The sequence below is a fragment of the Cyprinodon variegatus genome, unplaced genomic scaffold, assembly GCF_000732505.1.
Source record: "Cyprinodon variegatus isolate N-32 unplaced genomic scaffold, C_variegatus-1.0 Scaffold355, whole genome shotgun sequence".
Classification (NCBI taxonomy): domain Eukaryota; kingdom Metazoa; phylum Chordata; class Actinopteri; order Cyprinodontiformes; family Cyprinodontidae; genus Cyprinodon; species Cyprinodon variegatus.
Genome location: NW_015150808.1, coordinates 29502 through 44480, shown reverse-complemented (window position 1 = coordinate 44480; position 14979 = coordinate 29502). Strand labels below are relative to the sequence as shown.

Below are 14979 nucleotides of genomic sequence, written 5' to 3'. Positions count from 1 at the left end.
CATATTTGACAAGCAGCAATAATGAAATCTGCTGCAGATCAGGCTACTGGACCCCAGAGGACAATCGATCAAATGACTGAAACAACAGATGAGCACTGCAGACAAATGGAGCTAGCAGAGAAAAAAAGCGATGCTCCATTTGTGAAAAATGTAATCATCTCTAAATAGATAAACGTGGTCATGCACATACGCACAGAGGATGTGACTTTTTAAATCCAGCTACACAATCTGTAAACACACTAAAGAAAAATACCACAACTGAAGAGCGCATTAAGCTCGGCACAATCTGTTATAAAAAGACAGCAATGGCTCTCTGTTGATGAAGCTTAAGATAAATAAAAGCTATAATTATAACCACATGGTGAGGCATTAGAAAGAGGCATCGACCTCTTACATCCAGAATCAGAACAGTCTCCCTCTTTAACTTTACTCTCCCCTCCCTGTAAGATTCAATCTTCTTGTTAGATGAACTGAAGTGAGAGGCTTTGTCATCAGCCATTTTCCTGCTGTCCTGTGATTTCACTTGCTTTTAATTCAATTTGAGCAGACAACAAGGAAGGCTTTGAACCATCACCAAATATACTTTGTGTTTTTGACACAGGAAAACTGCTAGAACAGACTGCACGGTAGACTGATACTAAAAGACAATACACGAGTTTGAATGAAATGTTTTAAAGCTACTGAGAAAAATATGTTTATCAAAGAGTAAATATCGGGAAGAAAGAGCATTTCCGCGTTCATCCAAGGATCATTATCTGATAATGATATTATTGCACAGATGCTTAAGGCCACTCCCTGGAGATGATGTATGGTCATGGTTAGTGAACAACAGATGGTAATTACTGCTACACTTCAATGGTGCCCAATACAACTCGAGTACATTAAACAGACACGTAAAAAACAAACAAAGCAACTCCAGGGTTCATTTTAAGCTTACCCATGACACCACACGTCCATTGAAACAGGGCAGCTTAGCGTTGTCATCAGATATCTCTTCCTTTACCACTCTGGAAAAAAACAACAAAAAAACACACGCTTTCATTCAGTACACCGTCACCAGTATAAAATCACTGTGCAAGTTGTGCATCCATCTGCAAGAGCCGATAGAGGAAGCTTGTTCTCCTTTATTGTTCGTCCAAGTATGCTGCTAGAAAACAGAGGAGCCCAGAGCAAAATAATTCACAGTATTAACATGTTTTTACAGTTACAGATTTTAAAACTGAGAATAAAACATGCAATTGCAGTGGCTAAAAGCCCTTAATAAGAAAATCTCAGAAGCTTTTTCCGACAACTTTGATTTGTCCCACTTACATGTGCTACTGTGCACTGCTGGTCATCTGGCTGAAAGATGGCAGGCAGGCTAAGTATTACCCTGGCTAACAAGAAATGTGAGATAGTAAACTAAAGGAAAGCTACTGTGAGTTATGAAACTCTTTAAACCAATATCCGGGAAACAATCAGCTCACATGAGTCTGACAACCTTAGCAATAAAGTGATGAGCTCCATCATCTGGGGGAGTTCAGGCTAATGACATTCTGAGGTGGTTTTGGATCAGAAGGCCTCCCCTGAAGCTTTTCCAGATGCATCACACTGGGAGAAACCTCTGGCATGAAAAAACACAGCCCTTTGGCAGGGGTACACATATACCTCCTGACCTTGGGGTTTCCTAGTACTGTAGGAGCTGGAGAGTCTAACTTGATCTGAGGGATCTCTAGGTTCCTCTCCTAGACATGTTCCTCACATGAACCATTTTTAGATAAAGCTAAGACAATAGACAATGTTTAAAAAACTCAAGATTCGAACCTGCGCCTGGCATGCCTCTTTAGCAGCTCACGAATGGCTACTAGAGCAGACAGCCAGGCTAATTTACAACCTACACTTGTGTTATGCAAGCACAAAAGCAGAACGGAAAAACAGGGATATTTTTTTGGAATAGCCACAGCAAAACCAAAGGTTCTTTATGTTGGTGCTTAAGAACAAAGTGTTAGCAACAAAACGAAAACAAATATTATTGATTATTTTACTGCTGTTATAATCACTGTTATAGCACTTTACTGAATTCCTGATTAAAAAAAAAGTAAATAAACTGTAATTAATCTTTGTTATTGTTTTAAAAAGAGCCCCCTTTTTTTCCTAAGGTATAAATCTGATGAACAGTGGATTTGATTTTCAACTTGATTAAAATTGCTCCAATTATATAAGATGTTTTATCTTATCACAGAACTATAATTGCTTTTAATGAACCATATTCTGTTTCTGTTTTAAATATGCTATTGTTCTGGTTTGCTCCTGATTTATATGATTTACATTGGATAAAAATAATATTATTGCAGTATTTTATTTTTCTTTGTAACTTATATAAATACTAGGTTGACCCCTTAAAAAACAGCACCATCAACATTGTCCCTCTCCTTCTGCAAAGTACTATCTTCTGACTTGCTTGAATTTTAAAGATATTTCATCTCATATATCCTGTCATAGCGATGCTGTATGTGATGCTGCAAGATGATTCAAAAGGAAAATATTATAAAGGCACATTAGAAAGCACAAAAACAAACGATAAATACACGATTTAAACTTCTGCAATATAAACAGCTTATGAGAACCTATATAACACCAGTTAGGCTTCATCATATGTCCAGTGATATTCCAGATATTTGCACTAAATGTTTATCTGAAAAAGGAACTCTTTCCATTGTTTGTGGGAATGTGCTAAAGTCCAAAAGTTTTGGAAGGATTTTATTAGGCGTCTATCTAAATTGCTTAAAGTAAAAGTCCTATTAGAGGTTAAAATCTGTGTTCTAGGAATATATCCGATAGAATTTAAACAATCGCAGAGGATAACTACATTGATAAACTATGGACTTCTTCAAGCCAGAAGATCTGTTGCACTATACTGGAGGAGCATTGAAGCCCCCTCCATGGGACTCTGGAGAAAATAAGTTGAGAGCTCACTCGGACTGGAAAAACTATCATACATTGGCAAAGGCAAACAACGGGACTTTGAGAATCTATGGGAGCCATATATGAGGATTGTAGGGACTGAAATTGGAGCTTATTGATGGGAGTTTTGAATGGATGTCTTGACTACAGTTTTTATTCATATATTGCCCCTTTTTTTGTCTTTTTAATGTCTCTGCCTTAATCTTAAGGGCTTTATATATTTTTGGAACTAGACAAATGCAGGTTTTAATGGTGAATATATGTGTGTATAAGTACATGTTAAAAGGTAAGTTTGTTGTATCAAAAAAGAGAAAATTTGATTAAAAAAAACATTGGAGAAAAAAATAAATAAATTCACATTGGAGTCAAAGACCATGTAGATACCTTGCCAAAATCTGCCGGATATATACACATGAGAAAATATGCCTAATTACAGAAACCTTCATGCAAGCATAAAAGCATTATAAAATAGTTTAATAAGCAAGGTATTCTATAGGTATAGTTTACAAGTAGTGATCTTCTGATTATATAATTACAAGGAATGAATATTTCCTACTTGCAAATCTTTTAAGTACTTGCCCCACCCTAGTGGGTGTTTATTCAGGGGCAACATTGGGAAACTGTCGCCAAGAAAATGTTTCATTAAGTCTACAAGTCTAAGAACTTGAACAGAGTCTGTGTGAAGGAGGATAAAGCGTCCACTTTTCCCTTGCTGTGTTTTAACACAAAAGGACAGGCTCATAAAGCTGCCAGAGTGATGAAGAGGACATTCCTGTGTTCAACTCTGCATTCCTCTGGCTAATAGACAACAAGGGGCCTGCGGCTCTCAGCGACTCAAACTGGCCCCCTTCATTCTGACACTAGCCCGTTAGCATAGGCTGGGACCTGAATCTGACAGTACTGAGATCTAATCAAGGAATCATCCATGGTGTCATTTATCCCCATTTCAATGTGAAGTATAGGAACTTTAGAAGTTAGCGTAGCATTTGTCTGATTGTGGGAAGTGTAACACCAAACTTGGTCATACAAATTCGAGACAAGCAATGTAAACAAACGAGGTCTGGACGCAGAGCAGAGCCGCTGTGAGTGTAGAAGCTAGCAGCTAACAAAGAAAGGACAGAGCACCCACAATCAATAGAAAGGGATAATGGTGAGATCACAGCTGGGGCAGGAGAACAGTTAACAGCAACATATTTTAGTAACTGAAGGAAAATGGGTCGTTATCATAACTCCACTATACACACAATGATAATAACCGGCAGTTACCCGAAGTCATCGTCCATAGATTTGAAGAAGAATTTGTAATTCGGTTTCTTCAGGACGTTTTTGAAGTCTGCTAGAGTGACTCTGTCTGCAGGCACGGGCAACTTTACAAGATATGGAGTCTCCTGCTCGTCGAGGTGGTAAATTATTTTGGTTTCCCCCATCTCGGACTGTTGCTGTGGCAGCAAGGCAGGCTGGGTGCATCAAGCCGAGGGCCTGGCAGGCTCCCTCTCGGGCCCCGGCTCCCCGTTGCGCTGTCGTCGGCGGCTGCGCCGCGGTTCTCCTGTATTTCAATAGTTCGTCAGTGCTCCTCTATTAGTTATAGTTCGTTTTTCCCCCTCGTTATATCCTGCAGCAGCTCAACAAAATGCTCGACAATATACTAAAAAATAAAGGGGGAAAACTTGCCCCTCCACAAAGCGTCCCAACTATGTCCAAAGACCGAAACACCGTTGACTCATGTTTTGAAAAATTAATACGTCGGGAGTAAATTTGAAATATAAAAAAAAGGGAAAAAAAAATATGCCGAAATATAAAGATTCTTAGAACGGGTGGCTTTCCCCTCTTGGTTAATGCCAAGCTCAGTACTTTGTTGCACACGAAACAGTCGGGGGAAAAAAAGGGAAGAAAAAAAATGGCCTTCTCTGAGGAGCGCCATCTACAGGTAAGGAGGAGAGCTGCGGCTCGGAAGAACGACCGAAATATAACTCCAATGACAATACAATGCGATATCTGAGGCGGTCCACGGTCTTATCAGATAGGTTCAGACATTTAAAAAAAAACTGAAACAAGTTTCCAAGCTATTTCAGCTTTTATTATAAATTATATCCAGTTCATATTGAACTAGAGCTGTTACTTTCTGCAGCCATCAAGTCTTCGTTTAACATCTGCAACCAATTATAGTGAATCCAGCTAATCAGAAAAGTCCTGGCAGGACAGTTGAACAGCTGGACTTTCTGATAGTTTTCATCTGCATTCTTTACTTAAAACCACTGTTTGAAGAGTCACCAAAGAATCAAATAACTAAGCTTACATTGTATAGAAATGTTAGGGAACAATTTAATTTTAGACTTAGACAACTCTATTTTCATTTTGTATTCACATTGTCTATACAAAAGGAAATTTTGTTTAGTACAGCTTTCAGACAATTCCATTCCATAAAGTGCAGCAGTGATCAAGTGTAAACAGTGTGGGGGAAAAAATGATGGTGCAAAATACGTGCTGTTATGGAATTTCAGACCAATAATATATATGTGGTGCATATGTGTTTTTTTTTTTTTTTGTTTTCAGTGTGATGCAGAGTTTGTGACATGATTTAGAACAGTTCAGCTTTCTGGTGGCGATCAGGAAGAAACTGTGGCAGAATCTGTTGAACCTGCATTGAATGCTGCATAGCCTTTTCCCAGAGGGGGGGGTCAGGAGCCCCGATGATCGTTTATGCTGTTCTCTTCACTCTTCTCACCTTCTTCCAGCAGCCTCCATACCCCACAGTGAGACAGCTGGTCTAAATGCTCTCCATGGTGCTTCTGTAGAAGGTCGTGAGGATGGGTTGGGGCTGGTCTCGATATAAGCAGTTTGTATAACTAGTAGACTGTGATTTATAATTGAGGTTAAAAGTACATTTGAAAAGTACTGACTTAAAGTGTCTAAACACAAAAGCACGCTACACTTTTCAGATTTTTCAAAATCTGAAACACTACCTAAAGCATTTGGATTGGAAGGAAAGCAGTTTTCTCTCATGGGCACCAACTCTTGTTTGGTTGAGACTTCTCACCAAGTTGCAATGCATAGCTTTGGATCACCCTGCTTGAATCAGCAGAGTGGAAACAGTAAAGGGTTAATAATTTCCAACTATTGTCTAAATGTTTAGCTTCGATAGATCACAAATTTTTATCAGTTGCAGGTGTTCAAACAGGGAAATATAATTTAAAGAAATAAAAAAAAATGATTTCTGATAACACTTTTGTATCGTTTTAAATCAAGAATCTTTAGGCAAATGTTAATATATACAGCAACCAAAATTTATTGGACTTAATGAACATCGACATGACATAACAGAAAAGCACAGAAGGAAAGCAAAAATGAAATTATCTATTAGATCATTTATCTAATTTTCATTTATAGAGTGTACAAAAATGGAGTAGCTGTCGGCCCTCTGCTTTAGTTCTTATTCAAATGTTACTGATGTCATCAGTTTTTAATAAAACTAATATGATAACATAACATTTTTTCATACAAGTAACAAAAAAAAGAAAAAAGAAAAGGGATGTTGGTCTCTTGTTTAAATATTTCATGAAGAGCGTTAAGAAGGGATGGCAGCTTCAATCATCTAGGAAGTCGTCATCAAGGTTAACGTCTGAGGTGTCAATGTCATCCAGCTCCATGTTGTCCAGGTCAACTTCCAACTCATCCAGAGTCTGTAGACACAGATTAAATTCTCTTCACTTAAATGTCCTGATAACATTATTTAATTCATCCATTTTTGTGATTATCCAATTTTAACCCAAGTAAAGAAAGGCCAACCTTCTCCTTCTCTGACTGAGAGAATGTAAGTTTTTCCTCCACCACCTCCTCCTTCTTCACCGCTGCCTCAGGAGCTGCAGGTTCAGGCTGTGAAGGCGTCTCAAAGGCCGCTGGCACTGAGCTGGTTTCATCACTATCTTTCGTCTGTCAAAGAAAGCATGATAAATGATCAGAGATAAGTGACTTACTAAGCTCCTGAATTTCTGCTGCCTAACTGGAGGATCATAGTTTTGCAGACAAAGTTTAAAAAGTATTTTTAACAAACCTGGGGTGAAAAGGGAACGAAGGTGCCTTTGGGCTCATATCCCTGTGCCTCCTCCAGAATATTTCGGTCCTCATTGGGCTAGAAATATAGGGAAATATACACTTTTAACTTTTACAGTACCGGTAGTCGTTCTACATACATTTGATCAATGTTTAAGTCAAGAGTACCCCTGCAGAGCAAAAACATTTAGGTTTTGTAAATATTTCACCAGACAGTCGACTTACTGTAACGAGTGGATAGTCTTTAGCAGGTCGGGAGCTGCCGATGCACGTCTCTCTCAGGTAATGCTCAGCTGCAAAAGCTTCTCTCAGCCCAGGAAACAGGTTCTCGTACTCTGTGGGGTCGGCAAGTGATTCGGCTGCCTGCAGCGGAGACAAAAATATTCAAATATTTAAAAGTGTCACCATAATTGCACAAATTTTTTTTTTTTTAAACACACTGGTGCTTGATCTGACCTTCTGGTTGACTTTAGCCAAACTTTCCCTCCATAGTTTGACCACACGGGACACTTGACTAGGGAGGTATGTCCGAGCCAAGAACGCAGCCTCTGGTAGTCTGTTAGTCTTGATTAGGAGTTCCAAACATTGATCCAAGCTGAATAAATAGAGATGATAATAATTAGGGAAAAAAGTTTTTAAAAGCCTGCAATCTTTTATAAAGGTATGCTGTATTCCTGTGTGTAAAAGTAAATCACAAACAAAAAACATCACTGAAAATTCTGATTTATTGAAATTATATGGTATTGGTCATCTCACAGATCTAAGACTTACTTCCCCTGCAGGAAATATGTCATGAAGGCCACGTTGTTCTTGCCATCCCTTTCCGCCCCTTCGGCCAGCTTGCCCACCATGGTGGCGTTACCTGACGCTGTTGCAAGCAGTAGCAGGCCGCCATAATCCTGAGCATGGTGCAGGCACTCCTGGGCTAAGCTGAATTGGCATTTACTGATGGCCAGCTCTGCCAACTGCTTCCATTTCTGCTCCGACTACAAAGGTTAGAGAGACAACTATAAGCAATAGCTTTCAGGACATCAATTAAAATCAGAGGAATAGATGTAAGTTAGTTAGTATTGATAGAAGATGAAGAAACAGCCCTACTTCCGCTTCCACAGCCAGCTGATAGGCAATCTTCAGCTCCCCCAGTTGCAAGGCCAACTCGAACCTGTGCTCTGGGTCTGTAGATACGGCCAACGCCTGCTGTTTGAAGCCCTAAAGATAACACACACAAACAAAACACGTTAACACATAGAAAGACAAAGCTGGCTTTAAAATAGAGAAAACAGGGGGAAAAGAAAACATTAATGTATAAATACACCTAAAATAAAGGCAAGTTTTTCTATGGCTACATAACAAAAGTTATGCATCAGATATATAAAAAGAGTGTTTTAAGGCTATCTAACGATTTTTTTTTTCCAGTCTGGACTGATTAAGTCTGTTCTGATTACTTACAACTAGGGCTGCAAATGACTATTATTTTTCTATTCAATTATTCTCTCAATTATTTTTCCGATTAATCATCGGATATTAAAAGGTTCCTTAAAGAATATTTTTTTACAGAATTAAACCATCTGAAACTAAAACTTTTCCCCTTGAGGAGCTCTGGATAGACCATATTGAAAGACAAAAAACTTAGTCTTAAAGGCAAAATAAGAATATATATTCTTACAATTTTGGTATAATTATTCTAAGTTTTTCTATCAGATTAAAGCATTTACTCTAAACTCCAGTTAACGATTAATTCAATAACAGATTAATTACGATTAATCTGATTAATTGTCTCAGCCCTGATTACAACTATAGTTTCTTGTGAAATCCTAAATCTCTTTACAGAAAAAATAATAAGTGGTTCTCTACAGCGTACAATAAAAATGAAAATAAGGCCTAAATATCCTGCTTCACCTGTTTCTCCAGGAAATGTGCAACCCTGGTCCTTTGCTCTTTGGGGATGGTAGGCAGCACCTTGTCTGCCATCCCAAAGTCCCTTCTCATCACAGCAGTCTGATACTCCAGGACAGAAACCAACAGTGAATAGCTGACAATGTTGAGCTCCTTGTCACCAAGGTAAAGGCGGTCATCCTTTGGAATGTAACCCAGAAGGTACATGGTTCTGCAGGAAGAGTAAGCAGGAGTGATGAAGTCTGCAGTATTCAGAGTTTAGGTTTTCCTTGGATTGATTTCCCATTATGGTTAAGCTAGATATCTTTGTATTTACACGGCATATATTATAAATGTAAAACCCGATTCCCACCTGTCCAGGTGTGCAATAGTGACAATCTCGCCTCCCACATAGTAGTTGAGTCTGTTAACAGAACTGGTGTAGATGAAGCAGTCTCCAACCCAAAGTCCAGTCTTTACGATCTCCTGGATCTCTCCCAGGACCTGAATGCATTTATCAATACAAACAAAGGTTAGCCATTTGATATCTAATTAAATTAAAAGAATTTAAATATTTCAGTATGTATAGAAGCAGGCTACATTGAGAGGGGATGTGAGTTTGAAACCCACTCCCACAGACTGCCACACTTGGTCTCTGAGCAAGACCCTTAACCCCTGATTGCTCCCCGGGCGCCCCACGATAGCAGCCCACTGCTCCCCCCAGGGGATGGGTTAAATGAAGAGGTAAATTTCTCCAATGTGAGATCAATAAAGTTCAATTATTATAATAACAAACAGTAAATCAAGCTGTTATATACAAGGTGATTCTCCCAAGCACTGACCTCAAAGGCATCCTCAATGCCATCCTCTGTTACTCCCTCATTGTTTTCCTGGGAGGCAGCTACTTTTTCTGCCATGTAACGGAGAATGAAGAATGATTCCTCTGTAGCGATGCAGACCAACTCACCAGAGTCTGACCAAAAGATCTGAGGAAATTATAGAAGATGAAAATATTAGAGAGAAATTAGTAACAGAAATTCATGAATTAACAGACTTTAGGCAGGGTTTTATTAACGAGTACTGCAAGTTTTAATGAGTTCTAAGATCTACATGAATCATGAAGGACTTTGAGAGTGAATCTAATAAGAAACATTATTCGATAACGTCAGAAAATTTTGAGTTTAACTCCCTCAACATCCATGGTGTTCATAGGAATGGAGTTACCTTTTAAAGCTTGTTGTTTTATCAAAGTTTAGAAATAAATCTAAGATGGGGGTAAATGTAATTTAAGATAAAATAGATCATCTAGATTTATTAAAGAATTTAAACTAAGATTTCTAAGATCCTGTGGAAATACTTTTATGATACAATGGAAAATCTTTAAAATAATATTGAAACAGGGAGAAATCGAGCAAACCAAAGGACAGTCGGAGGCTTACATGTTTGGGTTGGATCTCGATGCGACGAATTAGCTCCGTGTTCTCCCAGTCATAAAATGCCAGACCGTTTACAGACCTCACCCCAAGCAGGAACCCCCCATAGATTCCTTTGAAACCAGAACAACCAACACATATGAGCAAAATGGGTTTAATCTACTTCCAAAAAAAAAAAATCATAATCTGGACGAGGAATTGTAACCGACCTTCTGCTCCAAAGTCGGGCTTGAAAGATTTCTTTTCTTTGAAGTTTTTGAAGATTTTGACAATACTGCTGCTTTCTCTGATGGCATATCTGTTAAAAAGCATAAGTTTCATTGGAAAGTTGTTAATTGCTATCCAGAGGAAATAAATATGTCTTTCATTTTTTTTTCAACTTTGAATACTCACTCAGACGAGTCGTGGGCCCAGACAAACTCCTGAGCTGAGCCGAAGCTCTTGTTCCTCAGAGCCATTGCAGTATAGATGATATACTCTCCATCGCCGCAAACGACAACAAACCTGGTGCACAACAAATTATTACATATATTTCACAATAAAAATTTCATTCCAAACAAATCACTTTAACCAGAACCAGAAGAGACATTTGCATACCGTCCATTTGGGTTATGCTGTATGGTTTGAGGGTAAATCTCACAGCTGCCCATGTCTTTCACAGCCAGCGGCAGTCTCTCTCCATCTTTGATTTCTGCTTCACCCATGGCTTTCAGGTTGGCCTGCTGTATTTCACTGTGTTTGGCCCAGATGATCTTCCCACTGGTGTCCATAGACATTGCAGGCTCCTCCCGTCCAACCTGCAGAATTTTTTTTTTTTTTTAATCAAGTGTTTGTTTTACAATTCCTACTTCAACAAAACAAATGCAGTGGTTCAAAATGTAGCTTTGCTAAAACAAGTTTTCTCATGGACTCACTTTGATGATAATGCTTCCTTCGTCATATCCCAGTGCCACATTGTTAGAGCCTCTAAGACCACATACACACCACACTCGCTCCATGCCGTAGTTCAGGGTGCTTTCCAGGCGGTAGGTGCTTGAGTGCCATATCCGCACCGTACCTTAAGAAAAATAAAATAAAAGTTCCATAGATCAACCATTAATTAGTCAACAACAACAATTTGGTTATTGGTGTATTGGGATAAATGAAGGTTCTCGACATACCATCCTCAGAACCTGTGATAATTATGGGGAGCTCTGGGTGGAAGCTGACACAGGAGACATTCTGGGCATGTCCCTCCAGAGTCTGAACGCAGGTCTTATTCTACAAAATTAAAATATGTATGTAGATATAATGAGAAGGGGGGATATTATTTTAAATGCAACATTTTTTTAATATTTCAAAAACTTGGAAATATTCTAAAGCAAAATAAGTTAATCTCTCTTTAACTTGAGATTACGATCCAACATTTTCTTTATTCAAAAAGGTGGTGAGAACTGTCTTGCTTATTTTAAGTTCTGCATCAATATAAACAAAGATTGAAGGTATCATACCTGGTAGTCCCAAATCTTGACCTGGCGATCATCTGCCCCTGAAATCAAGTAGGGTTTGTCTCCACCGCTGTAGTAGTCGATGCAGTTCACTCCCTTCTCATGACCCTCCAAAGTGAAATTGGGAGAGGAAGAACCCAGCTGCCACACCTGTGCAAGCCGAAAATGTGCTAAAGCATTACTAGGTTTTCTTTAATGAAAAATGTAATGCAGGTAAATCTGGGCGGGTCCAATCACAATCAAACATCAGGTTCTAATTGGTACTTTAAATACTGTACAATAATTTTTGCTGTAAACTGTAAATATACCATAACTAAGAATTCTAAAACATACAAACAAAAAGTGCAGCCATTTCAGATTCAAGTTAAAAACATAAAAAAAATATGTTTATGAACATATCCCTCCATGCATAAATGGGGAAATGCTGTACATTTTCCCCTATGAGTTACACTATTTGGATATCTACTTCTATTAAAAATAAACAAAATTACTAGTACATTTCTATATGTCATGCATGTCATCGAGAAAGAAATATACAGCATTAAAAAAAAACTAAAAAAACAAGAAGGTGATATTTTAAAAATGGCTGGAGACAGTAGAAATGGCAATTTGCAGACAGCAAAGCACCTACCTTAATTGTTCTATCCAAAGAGGCGCTAGCAAACTGATTGTTGTCCTTAGGATTGATGACAATCTGCATCACATAATGAGTGTGACCCTCAAACACCTGGCTGCACGACCACTTCTTGTCCCAGTCCCACAGCTTGATCAACATATCATCTGCATAGGAGTAAACCCACATTAGTGCTTGTCTGAACTAAAGACACAACAAAGCAGCCTTTAGTTTGTCATGGTTAATAGCCTACCACTGCTGGTAAGGATGTACGGCTGGGTTGGATGGACAGCAATGCAACGGATATAGTCAGAGTGGGCCTCAAACATATGAACCCGTTCTAAGGTGTTATAGTTAAACACACGGATCTGCATGTCATCCTGTTCAGAGAGGGAGAATACAATTATTTGTACAGTCTAAACAGTGTAGTCCATTTAAACTGGTATGGGAGCAGCAGAAAGAAAGAAAATGTTACTTACTGCTCCTGTGATGACCCAGTTCTTCCTGGCTACAAATTTGGACGCTCTGACAGGCAGGTCACACACTTCAAAGGTCTTGACCAGAGTCTAAAAACACAGATGCTCATTACAATAACTTAGAAATTATGCAATTATTTAAGCATCTGTTAATACACACCACTGATATAACCATGATTATCATTCCATTAATCTTAAAGGATTGTTTTTGTAAATCCTTTCTTTAATTATATTATTTTCATACCTGCGTTTCATGGTTCCACACGCAGACGCTGCCGTTGTAAAGACTGGCCAGCATCCATGGCTCGGTTGGGTGAAGATCAACACTCTTTACACGGTCCGACCTGGCTGTTAGCCTCCGCTTAATGTCCAGCCTCAGAGGCTGTGAAGATGAAGGACAAAAGTATGTTATTTTACGCTGAGAACAATCTCTATATGGCTGAGGGCAACAAGCAATCTATTTGGCAAGAAGACTGTAGTAATAACAAGAACAGCAGTTAGCGGCTAACACTGTAAGACAAGGATTTTAAGCAATGCAAACAATCGAACATACATCATCTGATAAAAGAAGCAAAATAATAGAAATACAAAAGCAACCAACTCAACCAAATAATCTTTAGTATTTGATTATCAAAAAGCATTTAATGGTAAACATATTTAAATGGGCTACAAACTGAGGCTCGTTAGCCGCTAAGCTAATTCCAAGAGACTATTTCCATTTGACATTTACTCTCCCGATTTTTTAAATTAACCGAAAATATTAGATTCAATATATTAAAACAAGGTAAATGTATGTGCCTTTAGACAATAACCTACCATGTTTTATCCCCGTGTTATCACAATGTGAATAAATAAAAAGGTTGGTAACACTTCGGTCGGAGGTAACAGTGAGCAGCGCACTGGATACTGACGTGGAACTTCCTGAAACAACGTCCCGCGAGAGTTGGTTTCTCAGACTGGTGACGTGACATGTAGATGCCAAAGTGGCAAAGTGGCTGCAGCAATAGAAGAGAAGATAAGGAAAGAATGTTATTGGCTGCAATTTGCCATAATTCACTAGTGATACATCTCATATTTATAAAATAATTATCATTACAGAGAAATAGTCTGTAAGTATATACATTTGCTATGTAATCAAGGCCTTTTATTGTCCCACGATGGGGAAATTCCCTCTCTGCGTTTAATCCATTCTCTTGGGGAGCAATGGGCTGCCATTGTGTGGCACCCAGTGAGCAGTGTGGGGTTAAGGGTCTTGAACAGGAACCCAGAGTGGTCCCTCCATTCAAAGACTTTGTCAGGTATGGGGCATTAAAGGCTCACAAAATAAGCCAAACGACCCACATTTCAAAGAGGTGGACCCCTTTGTCTGTTTCAGCTTGCATGTTTTCAAAACAAAAACAAGGTTTTGATGGGCCACTGTATAAAGCCTCGAACTTAACGCTATTCCTGACATTGGGATGGGATTCCTGGATGGGAAATGAAACAAACTTGGAAACAAGGTCCAGTGGATTGCTTTTAACTTTCTTTTTCTGGAATTCATATATAAATAAATAAATAAATAAAGACAGAAGAGAAAAATGTCACCCCGCCTCTCGCCCATTGACTGCTGGAGATAGGCACCAGCACCCCTCACGACCCCACTCGGGACAAGCGTGTAAGAAAATGGATGGATGGATGGATGGATGGATGGATGGATGGATGGATGGATGGATGGATGGATGGAAAGCAAGTAAAACAAATAATTTAAAGGAAATTTAAAACAGCAACAGAAAATGATTTTAAGTTAAACGGCTGAGAATGTTTTCCCTTTAAATCGAAAAAACCTACCAATTTAGAAAGAAAATGCTTTATAGAGTTTAAATCTACATGTGGCATCAGACTCTGTTTTGACGCCAGTGCAAACTATACCATTTTTATTACCCTAAATATTCCAGAAGGAGAAATCAATGTTCCCACTGGTAAGCATAAATATATAGAACCTACAGGTCGAAGCTTGGCTTTAAGAGAAAGCACATTAAACCACAGGAGGCAGAGCAGCAAATGGAGCTAAAAATGTGTGTGTGTGTGTGTGTGTGTGTGTGTGTGTGTGTGTGTGTGTGTGT

General features: G+C 38.8%; 2 protein-coding genes across 2 annotated transcripts in view; both read right to left on the bottom strand.

Annotated features, from left to right (window-relative positions):
• The window catches only part of dvl3 (dishevelled segment polarity protein 3), a 17007-nt gene extending 12197 nt beyond the window's left edge, over positions 1-4810 (bottom strand). Inside the window, exons 1-2 of the mRNA XM_015386074.1 lie at positions 4210-4810; positions 938-1007 (exon numbers count right to left, since the gene is read on the bottom strand). Coding sequence (XP_015241560.1) covers positions 938-1007; positions 4210-4370 — 231 coding nt within the window. The 5' untranslated portion in view covers positions 4371-4810. The remainder of the gene's footprint in view (positions 1-937; positions 1008-4209) is intronic.
• Positions 4811-6210: 1400 nt separating this feature from the next.
• copb2 (coatomer protein complex subunit beta 2 (beta prime)) lies at positions 6211-13826 on the bottom strand. Its single transcript, XM_015386029.1, has 22 exons — positions 13694-13826; positions 13122-13259; positions 12881-12967; positions 12655-12781; positions 12420-12568; positions 11792-11938; positions 11462-11561; positions 11216-11358; positions 10899-11098; positions 10695-10805; positions 10511-10599; positions 10308-10414; positions 9711-9854; positions 9242-9372; positions 8893-9100; positions 8092-8202; positions 7765-7979; positions 7450-7588; positions 7219-7356; positions 6995-7072; positions 6730-6873; positions 6211-6623 (listed from the first exon to the last, which is right to left on the bottom strand). Exons 1-22 carry the CDS (start codon positions 13694-13696, stop codon positions 6528-6530), a joined length of 2805 nt encoding a protein of 934 aa, XP_015241515.1. The 5' UTR covers positions 13697-13826; the 3' UTR covers positions 6211-6527.
• Positions 13827-14979: the final 1153 nt, after the last annotated feature.

Excerpts from the sequence above, each read along its gene's own strand:
- copb2 (XM_015386029.1), bottom strand. Across the intron at positions 12,968-13,121 it reads TGTGGAACCATGAAACGCAG|ACTCTGGTCAAGACCTTTGA; the intron begins GTATGAAAATAA and ends CTGTGTTTTTAG. Across the intron at positions 11,359-11,461 it reads TATCACAGGTTCTGAGGATG|GTACGGTGCGGATATGGCAC; the intron begins GTATGTCGAGAA and ends ATTTTTCTTAAG.